At 37.4% G+C, this 22,239-nt stretch overlaps 1 protein-coding gene across 1 annotated transcript in view; it reads left to right on the plus strand.

Annotated features, from left to right (window-relative positions):
- LOC118841128 (N(4)-(Beta-N-acetylglucosaminyl)-L-asparaginase-like) overlaps positions 1–22,239 on the plus strand; it is a 73,389-nt gene that overhangs the window by 37,160 nt on the left and 13,990 nt on the right. The window contains exons 3-7 of the mRNA XM_036748530.1: positions 9,430–9,586; positions 9,960–10,005; positions 11,619–11,657; positions 11,854–11,942; positions 14,938–14,953. Coding sequence (XP_036604425.1) covers positions 9,430–9,586; positions 9,960–10,005; positions 11,619–11,657; positions 11,854–11,942; positions 14,938–14,953 — 347 coding nt within the window. The remainder of the gene's footprint in view (positions 1–9,429; positions 9,587–9,959; positions 10,006–11,618; positions 11,658–11,853; positions 11,943–14,937; positions 14,954–22,239) is intronic.

Genomic DNA, 22,239 nt, shown 5'->3' on the forward strand with positions numbered 1-22,239 from the left:
TGTTTACAATGAAGGTTCATTTAACTATGTCCATAGGAGGGAAATGGTCACATACAAAACCTTTTAATACATATAATCAAAATTCACATATTCACATGATTATTAACAAATAGGACTTTTCTTTCATCTATATACAACATGTACGTATACATAAACTAATCCCGATATGCATATATATGAGTATACACACTAATACTGATGAGTGATAACTTTCCAAGGCATGTTGTGCCTTTGACCCTGTGCTGTCCTGCTTCTTAAGGGTTCTGACCCTTTCAATAAAACTTTCTCTTTTCCACATTTTCCATCTCTCCCTTTATACTGGCTTTCCCACTGTCAACTATCATGTCTAAGTGTCCTCAATCTTGAAAAAAGTTCACTTGACAGGACTGCCTTCACTAACTATTTCTCTCTTTTGTTTCATAACGAAATTTCTTTCATTATTGGTCCATACCTACTGCTTCTACTTCCTTGCTGCTTATTCTCTGCCCATTCCCTTACAGTTCAGTTCCCCTTCTCATTACTCTACTGAAACATCTTCCTGGGGGTCACTAACGACTCACAGCCTTCAAATCTAATGGCCTTTTATCAGTGTTCAGTCTCTGTTTTTATAATAACTATTAACCACCTCTTTAAAACTTATTTTCCTTGACTCTCCTAGAATTGTATTATTCTGACTCTCCTTTTACCTTAATCTCCTTTACCACTTTTTCTTCTTCCTATCCACTAAACCTGAAAGAAAGGAATTCTATGACTGGACCCTTTTCTTTCCCTAAAACTGTCTGCTCTGAACATTCAGCTCCCTCAACTCCAACCACCTTACCTCTATAGAAGTGACTTGCAAATCTCTATAGACCTTTTCCTTCTCTCAAACTTCTCCCAAATTTCTGCCAAGATCTCCTGTAACTTTAAGCTTAGAGTAGGGAGAGGGAAAGGGCTATATGGAACAAGTGTAATATGTCTTCTAAATTACAGCCCTTCAAAAAATTGAAAGTATTACCATTAAGCATAAGGCTTCTTAGTAGTCCTTATGTCTTAAGCTTTTTTCATTTCTTTATCTTGAACCATGTTTTCCAGTGTATTTGTCATCATTTACCCCCTTCCCTGCCTTTAGATTAGCGTGAAAGAATATCAATGAATGTGTTGATTTGATTTGATGAATTTTCTCACATTTTTTCTTTAAATTTATTTTTTTTCTTTACCTACTACAAGAGATGGTGGTATGTGAGTTGTAATCCTCCTTGAAGGCTTCGACTGTTTTCCATTTCTGCCTTGCATACCCAGCTTTGTACACAGTAAAAACATACTAAATATTTGTTGAATTGAAAAAAGAAAACAACATTATATTCTCTCTCCCTGCCTGTCTTATCTTCTCCACTAAATACCCCTGGTTCTTTTCCACTGACTCTTGTATGGTATAATCATCCCCAGGCTCTTCCCCATCATCACTTACCCTTCAAACACTGTCAGGCTCATCAATTTTCCTCTTAGAAGTGGTTACTGGAATGTACACAGTATTCCAAATATGGTCCAGACAAAGCAGAGTGGGGCGATTGCCTCCCTGGTCCTAGACGCTACGCCTCTCCACCTACTCTAAGATCTCATTAGGTTTTTTGACTTCTGTGTCACACTGTTGACTCATTGAGCTCTCAGTGCCCGAAACTTCTGAATCATTTTTCAGTTGACCTGATAATCCAACTGTATCTCCTCTATCCTGTATTAACAGAGTTGATTTTTTTTAACCTAAATAGAAGATTTTACATTTGTTCCTATTCACGTTTATGGTTTTTGTATTTAATCTAACATTTTAGTCTGCCAAGGTATTTTTTCACCTGATTTCCACTGAGTTCATTAGCCGTGTCTCCCAATTTTGTGTTATATACCAATTTAATAAGCATGACATTTATTTCTTTATTCCTTGGTAAAAATGTTAAACAGCACAAGCCAAACACAGATTCCACAAACACACTACCAGAGACCTAATAGTTACTCCTTGGGTCTAGCCTTTCAACCCATCCTAAATCCAAATAACAGTACTTTTGTCTAACCCACATTCTGTCTACAAGAATAGTATGAGAGACTATGTCATATGCTTTGCTAAAATTTAAATTAATAACATTCCCCTAAACCAGAGTTATCTAGCATGGCAGCTCAGTGGCTGCATTGTGGCCCTCAACACTACCCAGTGGTGCCCAAATCAAATTACAATATAATTGGGAAATAGTTAACAAAATAAATAAAAATATAAACAAACATAGATAATATTAACAAGTGGTTTTCTAAGTCAGTGTGGTCCACAGGGATCCTTATGTACAGATTATTGGCCACCTTTTCTATTGGATTTTGACATACTGCCAAAGTATCAATTTAGCAGACCTATCACAGAAAGAAAGAATTTCAGTCTTACATATTCTTGTCTTGATGAAATCATGCTGACTTTTTGTGGCCACTACTTTCTTTTCTAGATGTTCACTAATGATCTCAATAATAATATACAACTAACAAGATAGTGGATGCTCAGTAAATAGCATTCCAGTGAGCAATTAAAAAGCAAAAAGGTTGGAGAAAATACAGGCCAGACAAGAAAAAAGAAATAGCTAATTTCATATATGATCGTAAAGTTTACAAAGCAACGTAAATACATCTCATTTAGGAAATGGGAGCAAAGAGGAAAGAGGCAATGAAAAAATAGGCAGGGGCCATGAATTTGTCAATAATTAGGTATAATGAAGCATTCATAGCCTTTTTATTTTGACTTTTTAATGGAACTGTTTCTAAAATGTAAATTTTATTTACCCATCCTACACTTGTTGATGCTGATACTTATGGTATGGAACTTAGAGCTGAATAATTTTGTCCATTTTGCACTGACTGCTGACCTGGGGTTGGGGGAAGGCAGGGCAGTTGGGGTTAAGTGACTTGCCCAAGGTCACACAGCTAGTAAGTGTGTCAAGTGTCTGAGGCTGTATTTGAACTCAGGTCCTCCTGACTCCAGGGCCAGTGCTCTACTCCCTGTGCCACTTAGCTGCCCCTGATCTGGGGTGTTAATTGTTGCCATTAGGGCTCAGCTCCACATGCAGGTGACAGTTACCTATGCAAACAAATATATATAGACAAGGACCAACCCACAAGGTAGGGGCTCCCTTTGCTTGTGCTTTCAAGTGCTACAGTATGCAGGTATAGAGGTCTGTTTGCCATCCTGAGAGTGCCATCTCTTCATCACTGACTCTGTGTCCTCAGTAATATCCCCCTCACTGTTCTAATCTCGACTGATTACTGCTGCTACTACCACCTCCGTTTATTCTCTACTGCCTCTGGTATCTTTACTTTTCTCCTTTCTTGTCTCTCCTCTTCCTAATATTTCAGCTTTCACGTGAAAGGGCTACCCTTTATAAATTTTACCAGGTAGTCAGAAAAAGGCAATCATCTTTCCTTCTGATTGGTGAACTGACCATTCATCAAGTGGTAATTGGTTCTCTTGCTTTTCCCGACTGTTTTAATTACTCCTTGATACTCTTTCTTTGCAAAAGAAACAATTTCCATTTTCCCCCCTTTACTTCTGGCTTCAGAAACATTCTAGCTGCTTAAGGGTGCCAGAAAGTTGATCATTAGATAATCAAAGATTTATTATAATTGGTAACCTTGAAGAGAGCCACTTCAATGGAAAGAAGTATTAAGATATTAAATGACAAGAAAAAAAGATGGTGAATATGCATGATTTTAAAGAAAAAAATAGTTGGATGGAAGAAAATAAAGAATTGGATACATCAAGGGATCTTGAAATATGGCACCATATCTAAGATTCAAGAAGGTATTTTGCCAGTGAAGCACTGGGAAGTTTCAGAAGCAATAGACATTTTAAAACTGAAGGTGCTTAACTCAGAATACCCTTTGACAAGTAATGATTGCTTGGGGGCATCTGTAGTAGCATCATTGAAAAGCATCCCTTGATAAGCTTGGGCAAGCTTAGGCTTAGAAAAGCCCCGTCGTTTCGCAAGAATAGCAAGGAGAGGATAGACAACAGATCAGATCTTAGTGTCATTTAAGCACCTCACTAACAGTATACTTAGAGTTTCCACCACCTCTACAAGATTGCTTATCTTGAGCTCAGCACAGTTGGCATAGCTTGCTGAGTGTGTTACTCAGCAAAAAAGGACATCTCATTTGATTTAAGGCTCAGACTCTTCATTTTTTTTTTATTAAGAAAAAAGGTATATTTTTAGCTTTCAAACCAGTCAGTGTAATGACAGGCTTCTGATGAAATGACGCAGTGGCTGCCCCTTGAAACTACCTTGGGATATCCAGAGATTTCCTGCTTTACCCAGACTATACCCATGACCTGCCTCCATAGTTTGAACACTTTTTCCTAGTGTGTAAGTAAGTGAATTAGAACCTTTTTGTACTGCTCCCGAAGGATGATAAATCAGTTTCTGCACAGAGACATTATACACTTATAATGGAGGTTCCAGCAGTACATCATCTGGATATTTATAATTTCAGAGAATGCATGGAAACCCTGATAACTGTGGCAAAAGGTCTTGTTAAAAAATATTACGGATGGTAATTATATCAGTTATTGATATACCACAACTAAAGACAAATTCTATCTTGTACTTCCATTTATGAGTGCTATTAGAAATACTGAAGTATCTTTGCTACTGATGTTCTGAACATGATACACTTTTGAAGTTCATTGTAATATATCACAGCTCCTGGGAAATAGGGCCTAGAATAGTGCATGGTAGTAGATCCTTAATAAAGGCTTGTCATTGATAAAGTGATTGATTCACCCTGATGATCCGTGACAAGCATGTCCTCTCAGAGTTGTCATTGAATCTGGAAGTAGCATCGCTATAATTCTCTGAAGTCTAATCTACAGATATTGTGGAGAATACGCCTCCTCGTTGTTTTAGCTGTACCAGTAAAAATTCTCTGCTAGCGCGCTACAGACAGAATTGCTCATTGGAACTACTCTGTTAATTTCCGTAACATGTAGTGATACAGACTCCAGAAAAGTCTTAGTCCAGTCCTTAATCATGTCACGGAGGCGGGGAGGAGGAGGCTGCTTACTTTGTGCTGGGCACTGTGCTAAACACTTTACAGATGGCAGCTCTACAAACTGGCCGTTAGCTGGTGTGGCAAATAGAAGATCTGAGTTCAAATGCAACCTCAGACACTTCCTAGCTGTATGACCCTGGGCAAGTCACTTAACCTCTGTCCACCTCAGTTTCCTCGTCTATAAAATGAGGATAATGATGACACTTGACTCCCCGGGTTGTTGTGAGGATCAAATAAGACAGTGATTGTAAAGTGCTTAGCACAGTACCTGGCACATGGTAAGCGCTGTATAAATGTTAGTTCTCATCATCCTCATTATTAAATCTGGCCACAGACACTTACTAGCTTTGTGACCCTGGGTAAGTCACTTAGCCACTGTCTGCCTCATCTATAAAATGGGGATAATACTGGTACCCATCTGGCAAGGTTGTTAGGATCGAATGAGATGAGATGTGTGAAGTGCTTGGCAAACCTTAAAGCCCTAGGTAAGTGTTAGCTAACATGGAGGTGATTCTGAGATCTTGAAGGCTGTGCCAGAGAAGCACCCTTTAGTAGATCCTACCAAGCCAGAAAGGCATTGACTTAGGGCCAGAAGAATGGCTATGTACCAGGTACACTGCTAAGCGCTGGGACGACAACCGCCTAAAGCTGCTTACATTCCAGCGGGGCCAGACCAGGCAGGTAGGAGAACTAGAGCTGGGAAGGGAAGGGGGCCTCCCCAGGGGACCTGTGCATCCTTGGAAACATCCAACAAGTGATTCTGGGTAAGAGGAAATAACTGCTCACCTCTCAGAGCCCAGATTCCCAGGGATAAGAACCTGAGCTGGTGAGAGGATGAAGAAGGCCAGAGTGCAGTGAAGTAGTTTGGAGATGAATGTAAAGTGGGGCGGTGGCCTGTTCTAGTCAAGATAAAGTCAAAGCTTGCCTGTGGTTCCAGTGCAGCTTGCTGTATGTCTGTAGTCTGAGGACACACTTAGGTCCAAAGAAGTTTCTCACCAATGTGTAGGGTTGTGAGGCTTTTTTTTTTGGATCTAGCAATGCTTGAGAGACCATCTACCAAGTTATAAAAGGGGGTCGCAGTGTTAAAAGGAATCCTCACACTGATGAAATTTCAATGACACAGTCTTAGTGGGCAGAGTCTTTTCATGAATCTTTATAAATGTTAAATTTGGTTCACTCTTGGAGTATTCTCTGAGGGCTTCTTCATGACCTCTACATTCGAGAGAATCCCAGAAAATCCCAGAACATGTCACCTAAGAAATCTCCCAAATTGCAAAGTTGAGAGCTAGTGCTGTCCCATAATAAAAGCAGCAGTGCCCTCCTCAGGCTCCCAGTTCAATTTGTAGAATTGAATTCTGGGTGCTTTCTGTAACCACACAAGTTCTTTATATGTTTAGTGTAGTTGGATGCAATTAAAAGTGACAGAGACATGATTCTCAGAGATTTTAGATGAATGTTATTTTAAAGTCAGTTTCCTTAGCCTTCAGCTAGAAGAGCATCTCATTTTTATTCAGAATCTGCTTCAAATATAAAGCAATATAGATTGGGCTTAGGAGAAAAATTAAAGTTTCATTTTGTACGTTAGATCTTTATTATAGTAGCTTTTAATGATAAGGATAGCTAGGTGCTTTTGAAAGACTAGTAGTCGTTTAAAATTTTTCTCTCTTATGAACTTCACAAACATAAACATTTCAGTACAAAAAGAGAAACTGAAAAGAGGATTGTATATGATACTCTGAGCATCTGTTATATACAATTTGAGTTTTTTAAAATGTACATTAAATTTAACACATTAATAACAAATCTGTGTCCCCCTTCTGAACTTCCTTCTGCTCACTTCTATGTATTTTAAAAACATTTCCTTGACACTCTTTTTTTTGGTATCACTGTCACTATCTGCCAACTCTCTACCCCCAAATAGAACCCTTCACTTGTAACAAAAAATATATATAACTAAGCAAAACAAATACATATTTTCATGTACTTCTTGATTGTAATCTCTCAATCAAAAAAAATATGACCATGCTTCATCAGTTTTTTGAAGTCATGATCAGACATTGCATTGATGAAGTCTAAGGTCTTTCAAAAATTTTTTTCTTTACATTATTTTGGTCATTGTGTAAAAATGTTCCATTGATTCTTATGTCATTCTGCCTCTCTTGTACTCCTCAGGTATCTCTGAATTTGCTATATTCATCATTTCCTGTAGCAAAGTAATATTCCATTCCATTCATATACCATAATTCATTCAGCCATTCCCCAATTGCTGAGCACTCATTTTTTCCTAGTTCTTTGCTGCAACAAAAAGTTTTACTATAAATATTTTTGTATATATGGATTCTTTCCCTCTGAGTTTGAATTCTTTGACAAATAATTTTTTCTGCATTAACTAAGAAAAATTAATTTCTTGTCAATTCAGTCTGTACTAGCTAGATTACTACATCGTATAAAGCAAAATGAGAATCAATCCTTTTTTTCTTCTCCTTTATGTTTTTTACTTGAAGTTCTCTTAGCAGTTAAAGGGAACTCTGCACATAAAAAAACGTACTATAAAATCAATAATAGGATAAAAAATGTGTTCTAGTGTCAGTTAGTTTTGATGTCCTTTCCATTCATAATGGCAGCTTTTATAATCTCAAAAATTAATCAGTTCTTCAGATATCTTGTTTAAAGAAAAATACCTAGAAATATTGATTTCGTAACCCATGGCCATTACCTAAAGGTCAGAGTCTATATGGATCAGGTTTAGTCTTGGAGGTGTGTCTCACATCACTCTCTTTTTGGCTTATTTCCTTTTCTGCAGAAGATGAAGGCTCTTGGAGTTCCTAAAGAGTTAGCCCTTTCTAAGTGAACCCTTCCTTCTTCAATATTATAGCCCTCCACTTTTGGTGCAGCTACAAGGAGAAAGAATGACGCGGAGGTCACTGGAGAGTTGACCTCCTTCAACCAGGATCTGCACAGTGCACATAACTCACAGTGTTAATGGAGAAAATGATCCATATTTGCTCCTCCACATAATAACTCTGACCCTTGCTTGAAGATTAGAAAGTAGCTTCTTGAAGACAGGGACTGTTTGGTTTTTATCTTTGTGTCTCCTGCACCTCATGATACTAAGTGGGTACTTTAAAGAACGCATTTTGATTGATTAGTTAAAAGATTCAGAAGGATGATTCAAGGCTTAAGGTCCTTGAGGAAAAGGGAGAGAATGAGATCAAAAAAGTAAGCAGAGGGATTAGATTTGCCTAGAAGGGAAACTCACTCTTCTGGTCATGCTATCTACAATTTCTCCTATAGAGATTCTTCTAGCTTGGTTCAATTTCACAGTTTCAATATGGATATTTGAATCTTTTCTACTACTTAACGTTGGCTAAAAAAAATAGCATTTAATCATGATTATATTTAATGTAACAACTTTTATTAGTAGAGTGTAAGAACCTTGAAAACAAAGGCTGTATCACTTTTGTATTTATTTCTCCAGCATATAGGACAGTGCCTGGTGCTTAGTAAATACTTAATAAATTCTTGTCCATTGATTGCTCTGTATAAAACTCAGGATTCTGGGAGGGATAGAAAAAAGTATAAGACATAATTCTTTAAGGATATTGCAGAAATAAGCATCTGTGAAATGGTTAAGTAACATTGGTTTAGAGAGTAAGAGTTATAAGAATTCTCCTTTTTTTTTTTTTTGGTTTTGTAAGAGTTAAGAATTCTTTTTTTTTTTTTTTCGGTTTTGTAAGAGTTAAGAATTCTCCTTTTTTTTTTTTTTTTTTTTGGTTTTGTTTCTCCTTCCTCATGGTTCATTCCATTAGTTATAATTCTTCATTACAACTGGACTATTATGCAAATAAGTTCAATGTGAAGGTATATGTAGAACCTACATTGGATTTCATGCAGTCTTGGGGGGTTGGGAGGAAAGAAAAATTTGGAACCCAAAACTGTGGAACTGAGTGTTGTAAACTAAAAATAAAAAATAAATTTAAAAAAAGTTAGAAGAATCCATCCAAAGGACTCATGGTAAAAAATGCTATCCATGTCCAGGGAGGGAACTGATGAACTCTGACTGCAAATTGAAACATAATTTTTTTCACTTTATTTTTCTTGCTTTTTTTCCAACGTGTCTAATATGGAAATATGTTTTACATGACTTCACATGTATAATAGGTATCATATTGCTTGCCTTCTCAATGGGTGGTGGAACAGCTGAAGGGAGGGAGAGAATTTGGAACTCAAAATTTTAAAAAGAATGTTCAAAAGAATTTTTAAAGAATATTTTAAAAAGTCTAAGAGTTACAGGAATTAAGAGAATAATAAATGTTTTCTTTATGTAAACAATACATAGACATTGCATCATAATACTTTCTTGTCTTAAAAAAGAATCGCAACTCCCCTTGCTGTGGCTCGAAAGGTCATGGATAAATCATCTCACAGTCTGCTTGTTGGAGAAGGGGCCATGGCTTTTGCAAGAGAAGAAGGTTTTGTAGTAGAAGAAAATGAACATATGCTAAGTAAGCACAGTGCAGATGCTTATCAGGTAATGAACTTGACTCATGCTTTAGACTTTCGACTCATAACCAAATGCATTTTACAGTTAATTAAAAAATATTTATTAAGACCAGTCACTCACTTTGCCTCAAGCTGAGAAAAAGTAGTTTGGGTTTTATCCTTTGTCATAGAATCAATCAGTTAAATGCTTGTTAAGTGCAGAGTGTGTAAAATGCATGTTGTTAGAAGTATCAGAGACAGTCCCTGCCCTCAAGAAGCTTACAGTCTAATTGGAAAGAATTTCGTTCTGTTTCTTCTCTGTATGATTTAAAATAATAATAAAAACTAACATTTATGTAGTGTTTTAAGGTTTGCAAATGTTATCTCATTTGATCCTACTCTGCTTATTTTTCTGACTACAGGAATATTTGGGGAGAAAAGCAAGCTTCACTGGGCATGATACCTTAGGTAATTAATTCATTTGTTGAGGGTATTTTTATATTTTAATGGTAAAAAGCAGTGATATGGTCAGTCATATTAAATTATAAATGTTACTTTAGAGGTGAAAAAGTTAACATTTCCCACATTTTGTAACTTCATTCTGAGCAGTAATTTACAAACCAAGAGAATACAGCTAAGGGTATCAATCTGATACATGTATAACTTTGTGTTTGTGTCTTCATACAGTGTTAGATACACTAGAAAATTGTGAGATGACAAATCTTCAACAAACTTTGTTTGGTTTAGTCAATTATCATTGTTAATTAAGGTCTTTGAAGAGGGCAAGACCCTTTCTGGGTTTTGTTAAAGACATAGACTCATTTGAACCTTTTTGGTCCTCTTACATTCAACTCCTCTCTAGTGCTCTACAATCTGGCAGCACCTGGTTTTCTATTTTTAGCCCTAAAGGCTATCTCCCAACTATGTTCTTTTGTAATATCTGTCATCCAAGCCTGCAATGCCCTCTCTCCTAACCCCTGCCTCCTAGATTCACTCACTTCTTCAAGACTCAGCCCAAATCCCACTTTCTTCTGCAAGAGGTGTTTCCCAGGACCTCCCCCTGCTAGTGCCCTTTCTCTGGCTCTGGGATCGCCTCCCATTTACACTGCATATATCTGTCTTTACAAAATTGTTGCTATGCTGTCTCCCCCATTTGAATATGAGCTCCTTGAGGGCAGGGACCATATTTTTTAACATTCTTGAATTCCCCAACACTTTGCACAGTCCTTGGCACATAGTCTATGTTTAGTAAATGCCTGTTGATCGATGACCAAAGTTTGTCATAAAATGACCATGAGGGAAAATTGTTTTTATATTTAGATATTCATACACCTCTATATTAAATCACACATTAATAATTTAGTGATGTGCTCTTTGACAGTCATATATCTTTTATGTTATTCTGAGACTTTCTTAGTAGAAACATTTTGGATTATATGCATTAGTTAAAATTTGAGTCACACTCCATCATTGTGATAATATTGTATACCCTTATTCACATCATATTCATCACACTTCCTATTATTATTGTGTATATATTTTGTAAATATTTCCTGTGAATTCTTTATGAGGGAATAAATTTAAACATATAGATTATATGGAGATTTTTCTATTTATTTATGTCTATATCTATTTATTTCTGTTTAAATTCAGCCACATTAAAAAATGTATTGTTTTATAACACAACACATGAAAACCTAAAAATGTCGATCTTTTTTTAGCTACCTAAATTATTCATTATTCCAAATTAATCTTCTGGATCTATGAGACAGTACTTTTATCTTCTAAATAATCATAAAAATCAAAAGTTGATTTCATGAGGGATTTCAATGAAGTTCTATCTAACTGAGCTTCATTCCTATCAGCAATGAAATTCAAGACTTCCAGTGAATACATATTTTCAGAGAAAAGGTTGAGTGATTGAGATAGATTTTCCTTTTGGAAATGGCAGTCTTTAAACCAGTCATATTAATTGGGTGAATGGTCCATCTGCAAATTCAGAAACATGTCAGGTATCATTGTCAGAACAATTAATGCTGCTAGAGTTGTGATTCCATTTCTTTTTACATTTTTCCTTACAGGTCTCATTGCGTTGGATATTCATGGAAACATAACTGTTGGTAAGAAAAAATTAAATGTAGTATTTTACCCCTGTGAAAAAGAAAAAAAATGAGAATTTGGAAAGAGAAAATTTAGCAGAATGTCTAATCAAGGCATGGAAAAGAAAATGAAACTTTAATTTGCCCTTTTTTTCCTCCTTTCTGTAGTTTGAAGGACAAACAAACCTCAAATAAAATTTCAATTTTATCTGCATAGGTGTATCTACATCAGGCTCTCCCTTTAAGTATCCTGGAAGAGTGGGAGATTCTCCCTTGCCAGGATGTGGTCTGTATGCAGATTATCAGGTGAATTTTCTTCATTATGCTTTATTAGTCCTGAAGTTGTTGGGGAAGATGGAGAGGAAATCCCAAACCCTACCCATGGTGGCCTCTGGCCACTGACCAGCCCCACAAAGTAAGGGAGATGGTCAGAAGATAGAGCTTGAAGGAAAAAGTACAAGGAGGTGTACCTCCCTGGGACTCAGTTTCTTTATCCGTAAAATGAGAGGATTGGGTTATATGAATGAATATATGGCCTTTGAGGTCCCTTCCAGTTCTAGATCTGTGATCCCATGATCCTCCTCCCTTAAAGAGTATACCTTTGCATGTAATGAGTATGTTTCTGCAGAAAAGGGTAGGTGGTATTTAAGCTGCCTCATAGATGTGGGACAGTGCTGCTAAGCATGCTAATGTTTGTTCTTCTCAGAAGTCCTACTATGTAAGGCAAGTTAATAAAAAGTATTGTAATTTTAAGAATAAATCCTGATCTGCATGTGCCCAGCAGAACCCAGCTTGGTTCCTTGATTGCATTTTTTGTAGTGTCTCCTTTATCTATCTTTATGCTTTCTCTGAACAGCCACCATTTACAATAGTAGGAAACCTGCTATAGATTATTAGCAGGAGCCAGAATTAGCCAGAAACCCAGAAGTGCTAGTCTTCTTCAACCTTGTATTTTCTTTCCACTTCAGTTAACTACATTAACTTGTCAGTAACTAGGCCTTGACTACCCAAAGGCTGAAAGGGACAGGAGGATCATATTGTAATTCCCACCACTCAACTATCAGCTTTTTCTGAGCAAGAATTATGCACTTTCTTTTTTTTTGATTACCCTCAATCTTTTGTATGTAATGATACTTAATGAATGCTTTCCACACTTAAATCATTGAATTACTTATGTGACCCTTCTGCCCTCTGGGTTTTTTTTTTCCTTAAATCTAGACAATCAACATGCTAAATCAGGCCCTAATCTATTGCATATGCCAGCCAACCTTCAAGGTGTAAATATTCACACCCAGAATTTAACAATTTAACTTGGCTGTGGAGTCAAGTACACACCTGAGTCAGAGTCCTAAATCTGACGCGTTTAAGCCTAAAATCACTCAAACCCTTTTTGCCCCTGCAACTCTCGAAGACTTCAAATTGCAAATTGTTTATGTTTCTCGATGAAGGAAGTTTCTTCACTGGGAGTTCCCCATAGCAGTGGAATCACAGGTCGTAAAAAATTTTTTGATAGAGTCTTAGAACTTCTGAGTGAGAGCAAACTTTTGAGACATCCACCATCTGGTCCAGTGATCCATTTAGAAACAAGGTTAACTAATGCTGATGTGTTTAAGGGATTTCCCCAAAATTCCAGAGCTTGCGGTAGCCAACCTGAATCTTGAACCTGGTTCAGACTCCCAGCTAGTTCTTGGTTTTATGCTCTACGTATTTTCCTTATGAAATACCCAAGGAAGAAAACTAGGATCAGGCTTTTCCTGGAGGGGAAACTTCTTCCCCCCAAAAAGTCCTAGCTTATTTTCATAGTTTCTTATATCACTTTTTCTTCTGCCTACATTGTTGTCACGATTGTCAAGCAACAGTATTTCAATTAATGTCTTAATATGCATGGAATTGCTTTAGTAAAGATAAAAGTATGCAAATGGCATTTCTTCCTTATGCCTTTTTTAAAGAGATTCAGCAACATATTAACAACACAGATTATTCTTCATTCTAGGTTGCAAAGACATGAGAATTTTTTAAAAGTAATGAGCTCATGCTTCTAAATTTAGTAGAAACTTTAAGAATTCAATGTTTTTGGCCCCTCAGCTGAATCTTCATACTTCATATCTACTCTGGCAGAAATCCCCATTGATCTACTTGGTAAAGGCCTGTATTTCCTAGGCTGTCTTATGTCATCTGCAAATGCCTGCTTTCCCTTCGAACCTGATGTAACTTCTTTAGCAGTCTTTGACTTTCATCTGGTTTTAAGAGAAGCACCTTAACTCTATTCTTCCAAGCGGTTTCTTCATCCTAAAACTGGTATGCTTTTTGAAGTTTTAAGGCAATCAGTCATATGTAATGTTGGAAAATGGGAATCCAAAAAACTCACCCTTACAGAGTTCCTTCTAAGAAAGACAAACAAAATTAGGCTGTATGCACATGTTTATTTCTCTCAAAGTAGACAAACATGCATATGGATTCATGGGAATTCATTGGAAAATGAGCTCAAAGAAAGGGCAGTTGAAGGGAGACTATATACCCATAGAGCAAAGAAGTGCCCCCTCCCCCCTTTCCCTTCCTGACTCAGTATACCTGTGTTAGCCAAATTTATAGTTTCCATATCTGTCAGCCATAAACATGGAAATGTCATAAAACAGGAATGTCATAACAGGATAGTATCTATGAAACATCAAGATAAGAGAAGTATCCTTAATCAAGATAGTAGTGTCTGGTTCAAGGCACCTGGTCTTTATCAGCCATAAACAGAAGAATCTTCCTGGTCAGCTTCATCTTGCTGACACAGCAAGGAGCATTTTGGGTTCACTCAGAGGGATTATGGTATATTAACTCAGAGTGGGTCAAAATGTCTTTTTTTCCTGATTGGCTAATCCAGGTTTTTGTTCTTTTTCAGATGATGGGGGCTCAAGCTGGTTTATAAAACTAAAGGGGAGAAAAAAAACAACTAATAGTTACATTTTCCAAAGCAAATATTCTTTTAGACAGTTTAAGAAATCATAATTAAAAGAATAGCTTTTTTTAAAAAAAAAAGTCATTGTCTCTAAATTTCAATTTTTTTACACAGGGAGTAAACACTGTTTCAAAAATATGGAAAAGTATCAGTATACAACATGCCTTTTATTCTGTTTCATTGGTTTGTTTTTATGCTGACTTTTCAACATCTAGGATTTTGTTTTAAAATATTGTCTGAATGTGCTCTTGGTGACAGACTTCTTAAACTTAATAATTTTACTACAGTGAAATTGTTAAAAATAGTTTGCTGCTTGATCAAAAAATAATTTAATTTTCTTTCTCTTAACTTTAGGTTGGGGCAGCAGCAGGTACGTAAATATATACAGAAATTAAAATCAAAGAACATCACTGTGTGAATGAGATGAAAATGGTTAATGTATAAAGAATATCTCTAGGGCTTAATAAGCACAAGGACCCAAAGAGTTTAATATAATGATGATGATGATGATATCCAGTCACCATTATAGTGAGAAAATCAATCAGTAGTCATTTATTAAGTACTTTTATGTGCCAGGCATTCTAATAATGATACAAGGCAAGGATGAAACCGTCTTTGTCCATAAGAAGCTTGGATTCTATTGGAAGAGACGACATGTCTCAATATAAGAATGGACAAATATTTTAAAATAAGTACAAGATTTTTAGGTTTTCCTTAACTCCCTCTGGGAGTCTTCATCCAGGTTTGTGAATGCCCACCCACCTGCCTAATATTAAGAGAGGTCCCCTAGAACCCCTTAAAGCTGACTCCTTCCAGAGCAACTGCCCAGGTCCTCCAGAAAACCTTCCCTTCCTCTCCCCCATTCTGTGCCTCTGATGGGTGAGCGCCCTGCTCACCATGTCCACGTTCACTTGGACAACTCCTCCAGCTTCCCAAGTGAGTTGTACTGATATTAAGGCTGTTCTTGTGCTAGAACAGTCCCTAAACTGAAGACACCTTCAAAATGTTACACTAAACTTTGCCTAATTTTGCATGGAATAACAATATTACTACCATTTTATTTTTTTTCTGTGTGTTTCTCTTGTCCATTCTTGTCCTATCCATCTTTGCCCTATCATTCTTCCTTTATTTCCATCATTCAGGAGATTTGGTTTCTACTCTTGTCTTTGTCATTTTCTGAGTTTGGACAAGTCTATATTTAACTTGACTGTCTGGATCCTTGTTCCATTGTCTGTAAAATGAGGAGATTGTTTTCTACCTGGTCTGAAATTCAATTGTTCTTTTTCTTTAAAATGCCCAAATAAATATATATTGCTTTATTTTTAAATCAAGCAAAACAAACTCCTTTTCTCATTGTCATTTCCGTTTTTCTTTCTAAGGGTTATACCACGATGTAGTGGAAAGTTAGTATACATTGATTCTAGGTCCGCTCTTGTCATTGAATTTGCTGTATGACCTACAGGAAAACCATGCCACTTCTGACTTTCAATCTCCATCTCTAAAAGGAGGGGCCTGGATATAGATGATTTTTGAGGCCAATTCCAGTAGAGGAAAGTCTCTGTGTAAAAGAAATCGCTTCTGAACCGATAACCTCAACTAATTTAAAGTTTGTTTCTATTTTCTCTTTCAGTCCTGTTCTTTTTTCTTTTCTTTTTAATGTGATAGACCTTTAGGGCCCTTTCCAACCCTAAAATCCTATTATCTCAAATCCTGTGTTTCAGCCAAAAGGATAATAGAATTGTAGCCCTGAAGTACTGCTATAAAGGGGAACTTTTCATTTCATTCTACAGTCTTTTTTTAATGAGCATTCAAACTTCAAACTTTGTTTTTCCTTGGTGTAGAGAGCTTCTTAATCTTATATGTCAACAGTTAAATGCAGTTTTGGGAGATACTTAAAAATATACCATATGTAGGCACACACACATGTACATTCTCTTCAACATTGTACAATGATTTCTAACAAAGACCAAGTTAGAAGTTTTAAAAGTAATTCACTTTTGAGGTACTGAAACATAAAGTTAATTTTGATTACAAAGAGACTTTTTAAGTATTCAAGTAACTAAATCAGAAAAATAGCTTCATTAATCTATGAAAAACAAGTACTTCTACTTTTATTCTGTGAATTAACATGACTAATTTGACCAAAATGAAAATATAACGAATAAATATAAGTCCCTAGGAACAGATTTTCATAAAACTACTTCCTTAGGCACCTTAATAACCCAGAGATTTTAAGGCATTCAAGAATTATTTTAAAAGTGAGGCAGCTAGGTGGCGCAGTGGACGGAGCACCAGCCCCAGAGTCAGGAGGACTAAATTCAAATTCGACCTCAGATACTTGACACTTATTAGCTGTATGACCCCGGGCAAGTTACTCAACCCCTATTGCTTTGCAACAACAGGAAAGAATTGTTACAAGAAAGTTTGCTTTAATGTACTCAGGAAAAAAGAGAAGCTTATTCTATCTATATAGGGTGTCCCAAAAGTTTTAATGAAGTTTTTAAGCCAATGAACAATTAGTTAAAAACAATGTATACACCTTTGAGTAATTCTGAAGAGATCTGAGGGATCTCGTTTTACAGTCTTTAGTAGTTGGCTGGAAGCCTCAATCAGGTGAGGGATCCTATCTTACTCAGTCTTTTCTCTCTCCCATTGCCTAGCACTCTGAACCTGTTGGGCACTTAATGACCTTTCTTTTTGCCACTAAATATTTCTCCTCTATGATTTCTTTGAGAGAAAGAACCTTAAAGGGAGGGTTTGTGACCATAAGGAAACGATTAATAAATATATGCTCTTTTTTTCTCCAACCTAGTTAGCCTAGGAGAAAAGTTGAATAAACACCAATGGGATTTTGACTATTCTACAATGAGAAACTGGCAGATGATTTTAAATGTTTGTTATTTTCCATCTTTAATAGGCTTTTGAAAATCTCCAAACCTGAAAAGTGCATGTACTCTTGGAGCAAGTAGACAGTAATCCCCTTTCTATCAAGGAGGGACTTGTGCACTCCTAACAGTCTGGTTTTGTGTGTTCTAAGCCCTTCCTAATTACTTCCACTTATCTTTCTGAAGCACTGTATTTGAGGAATATTAATAGGGTGAGAACTGGTTCCTGTTTCATCACTGTGATTTTTATATTTATAGAGCATCGAAGGGCCTAGTAAAGTTCTTGGGGTGGGTTTCATTTTTTATATAGTTTTATTTTCACAGCAAACACGCTTGTGGAATAGAAGACAAATGATTCTATTCTCTCTTTCAGGGACAGTGCACAGAGACCTCAGATTGATTTGTCTGTGCCCTACTGTGGTAGGCAAGTGACTGGGTTGGAACCAGAACTCAGTCCTTCCTTTTCCCAGTTCAGTCAGCACTCTCCTTTACCTACCTGACTTTTCAGATGCTGTAACATGTTAAACTAATGCTATAAACCCATTAGATTGTAAACTCCTTGAGGGCAGGGACTGCCTTTTGCCTTTTTTGCATCCGCAGCACTTAGCACACTGCCCTCCAGAGCGCAGGGTCTTAGTAAATATTGATTGATTGATAATGCTATTTTTCTTTTAAGAATAATTATCCTGGGTTAACCTCTGCACATCAACCCAAAATGTAGGATTTTAAAAATGAATATCCAAGAGAAAATATCATTTAAAATATGACTGGTTCCTTTTTTGAATTCACAATTAAAATATTAGCAGACTTCGCCATCAAGAGAAGCCACGAGGTAGGAACCATGACATGGTGGTGAAAATGCAGGGAACAGAATATAGTTGCAGAATCTTAGATGATTATAAGGCAGTGATCAAGGCTGGTGTGGTAGAATATAAGGCTTGTGTGTCACTGGTGACATGTGTGTTACTGTGGGGAGTGTTCCAAAGGTGGGCATGTAGTGCCTCTGTGACAAGAAGGTGTTTTCAGATTTATTTCATATTTGCAGCTGAGAAAATGGAAGAAAAAATGGGGTCAATGAAATCCAGGAAATGTTAATTGAATTAACTAACAACAGAAGTGCAGTACCCAGTTAACAGGAGAAAAAGCTTATTTAAAAAAAAAAGCACAAGTTGCATTATATTTTGAGAGTAAATGCATGAGTATCATTCATTCAGTTTGCATTTACTGTGTGCCAGGTACTGTGCTAAGATGCTGAAGATATAAAGGGAAAAAACCCAACAGTATTCGCCTCTGAGGAATTTACATTCCATTGGGAGAAATCAACATACACAAAAGATAAGATCCAAAATATATATATTAAATAGATGCAAAGTCATTTCTGAGGGAAGAGGACTAATGTGGGTATTATGCATCCCCTTTTCATATTATTAGTTTTTTCACCTGTTTTCTCGTTCCTAAATGCTTCTTTGTCTTGAATGAGTCCTGATGTGAATGTGGACACTGGGTCTTGTTTAAAGTCTTAGTCTGGATAGCTGTGTCTGAAGGGAATAGCAATAGTTCCTTCACTGGTCCTAAGAATGAGAAAAAGAAAAAAGCTAGAGAGCGAATAGAAAGAGAAAGGAGAGCTTTCCCTTACTAGTGAAAGGAGAATAAGAGAAGGAGGGCTAGAGGAAAGACTAGTTGGCATGGCTGTTGGGGAAGAGCTAAGAGAGCAACCCTAATTAAACCATCCTGGTCCAGCATCAGTGTTTGCACATAACAAGACCTTAATGAGTGCTTTTTCATCCATCCATCCATCCATTCATTCATTCATTTACTCAGATAATGAACAAACATTCCATTCTTAATGGAATTAAATACCCAGCCCAAAGCATATTGCCTGATCTTAAATACAGGACTTCGACCTCTGGCATTTCATCAGTTTTTGTTCAGTCATTTCAGTCTTGTCCAACTCTTCACCCATTGGAGGTTTTCTTGGCAAAGATACTGGCCCAGTTTGCCATTTCCTTCTCCAGCTCATTTGAGAGATAAGGGAACTGAAGCAAACAGGGTGAAGTGACTTGCCCAGGGTCACACAGCTAGTAAGTGTCTGAGACCAGATTTGAACTCAGGAAGATGAGTTTTCATGGCTCCAGGTACTTCACCCCCTAGTGTGCCTTCCCAGGTCCCCCTTTCTCTGTCTTTCTTCTCCCCTCTCTTCTCTCTCTCATCCTGAATTTTCTTTTCATTCCTATTAGTTGAATTAGTTTTTACTACTACTACTACTGCTGCTGCTGCTACTACTACTAGTCATGGCACTTTAGGGTTTGCTAAGGAAAGCGGTGGCAAATCCGGACAGCACACTATAAAGCAGAGACATCACCTCCCTGGCAACGGTCTATACAGTCCAAGCTGTGGTTTTCCAGTAGTGATGTATAGTTGTGAGAGTCGGACTGGCAGGAAAGCTGAGTGCTGCAGAGTCAATGCCTTTGAATTGTGGTGCCAGAGAAGACTTTTGAGAGTCCATTGGGTGGCAAGGAGGTCAAATTAGTCAGTTGTTTAATTCAGGCTATTCACTGGAAAGTCACATGCTGATGCTGAAATATTTTGGCCACATGAGAAGGCAGGATTCACCGGAAAAACCCCGGATGTTGGGAAAGTTTGAAGGCAGAAGGAGAAGGGTACAGTGGAGGATGAGATGGAGACATGGTGTCATAGCAACAACGAGCATGAGCTTGGACAGACTTGAGAGGTAATAGAGGACAGAAGGGCCTGGTGTGCTGCGGTCTGTGGGGTCTGGAAGCATTGGGCACAGCTAAACAGCCACAATGACAAGGACTTAATATCTCACTTGATCTTCCCAACACCCCTGGGAGAAGGGGGTTTTATTATCCCCATTTTATAGATGAGAAAACTGAGATGGAGGTTAAGTGAGGTGCTTGGGGTCATGCAGCTGGTCTGCATCTGAGGGCTGATCTGAGCTCAGGTCTTTTTAACTCTAGGTCCAAGGCTGTATGCTCTGAGCCGCTGATGCTTAGGATTCAAAGGCTTTAGCTGCCTCCTGACAACTACTACTACCAGCACCACCACCACTGCTTCTATCTGAATACTCTCATATGAATGACTGTGGATTACCTTGTTGGTCTTTTTCTTGTACAAGTTGTGGCTCTTCTAGCCAGATGTATCAGTATGACTTTTTTTATTCATTTAACATTCCGCTATCCACGGGATACTCATTGAAAGTTAATAACTTCAAGTCATGCTAAGAATGATCTTGATTTGGCTTGGTAGGTCAGATATAAATGAGTGTCCCTGCATTAAAATTGCATCTTGTTCTGGTCCCCCGGCTACCTCCCTCCGTCCCTGACTCCCACCCTGTCAGTATAATAAGTTTATAAGCAGCCAATACAAAGGAGCAATAGTAGGAGATTAGATTTCAAAGGGTAACCTGGAAGTTATGTACAAACTGTTCCAAATATCAAAGGAGTGTAATGTACAAATTGTATCACACGGTGACCAAAATTCCCATCATGGTAGCGTGCTGAATCAGCATAAGCCTTCTTGGTGCTGCTATCAAGGGTTTGGTCCTGCAATATGTAAATTTTAATCAAATTCCAGACCCACAGAAAATCAGAAAGATGCTGGAAACCTTGAAGTTTTACCAATAACTTTGAGATGTTTTGGATATGTTAATGATCTAACCCCAAGATGGCACAGATAGGAAGGAGTTGGTCAGTGTCCCCAAAAATCTGTAAAAATGACACTTCAAACGCCTGTCCCCTGAACATGCTCCCATTTCTATCAGGTCCATACTGCCTGGTGCTCCCAGTACTAAGCCGTGGTCATGTGAGTGGCAGTCTGTACTTTACCCACCCACCTTCTTCCTCACACTGCCTTCCTTCACCATCCCCTTCCCTCATCTCTGAGCCATGCCATCAGCCTCTGTACCTTTTTCACTGCTTGTCTCTGCCTTTACAGGCTTTTTGTCTTCATACTCTCTGTGTTTAATTAAAATGTGATTGCCACCCTGTTTCCCACCACCAATTGTGGTCTTTCCCAGTAAATACCCAAAGAACTGGGAGTGCCTACCCCTATTCCATAATTTTTTAAATATCAATTCAGTCCTCAAGTATTTGTACCTTTTGGCTACAGTTGTAAATGCCAATCTTATTTAAAATTCCATTCATGATTACTAGATACCATATAACATTCAATAGCACACCATGGTTTCTGAAAGAAGTTAGAAAACTTTCTTTTCCTATAATAGCTTCCTCTTAATCTTTTCTGGCTGTACCCTATAATAGCAGAGGCTACTGTTGATGCTCTTAAGGAGAACTAATTGACATATAGTGATACACATTTTTATTGTTATCCTCTTATCCAAAAATAGTCCTTTCTGGAATGTCTTGCTAGCCCCTCAAGCCCTGCTTACATATATGTAAAGTATGTATTTTGAGTTATTCAGAGTAACTCTCAGAGTTTTGAATAGAACAAAATCCACATTGTTGCTATGAAGAGATCCAGGTATATGGAATCCTAACTTTCTGTTCTACTTACTCCTCTTCCCCTCCCCCTGCTCACCAAGGCCTTCAAATTGTTTCATCCAAAAAGAAAAAAAAAACTTACTCCTCTGGCTTTTCCTTTTCAGTAATGGAACTTAAAGGAAACAGAACTATTTATTGTCTTTTGTGATCACCACTCAGCTTCATCCACAGATATATATATTGTTCAACAAGTAATTATTGATTCTGTGGGAATACAAGGCAGTATCAGATGCAGCCCCAGAATTTGC

The sequence above is a fragment of the Trichosurus vulpecula genome, chromosome 3 (genome assembly GCF_011100635.1).
Source record: "Trichosurus vulpecula isolate mTriVul1 chromosome 3, mTriVul1.pri, whole genome shotgun sequence".
Lineage (NCBI taxonomy): Eukaryota > Metazoa > Chordata > Mammalia > Diprotodontia > Phalangeridae > Trichosurus > Trichosurus vulpecula.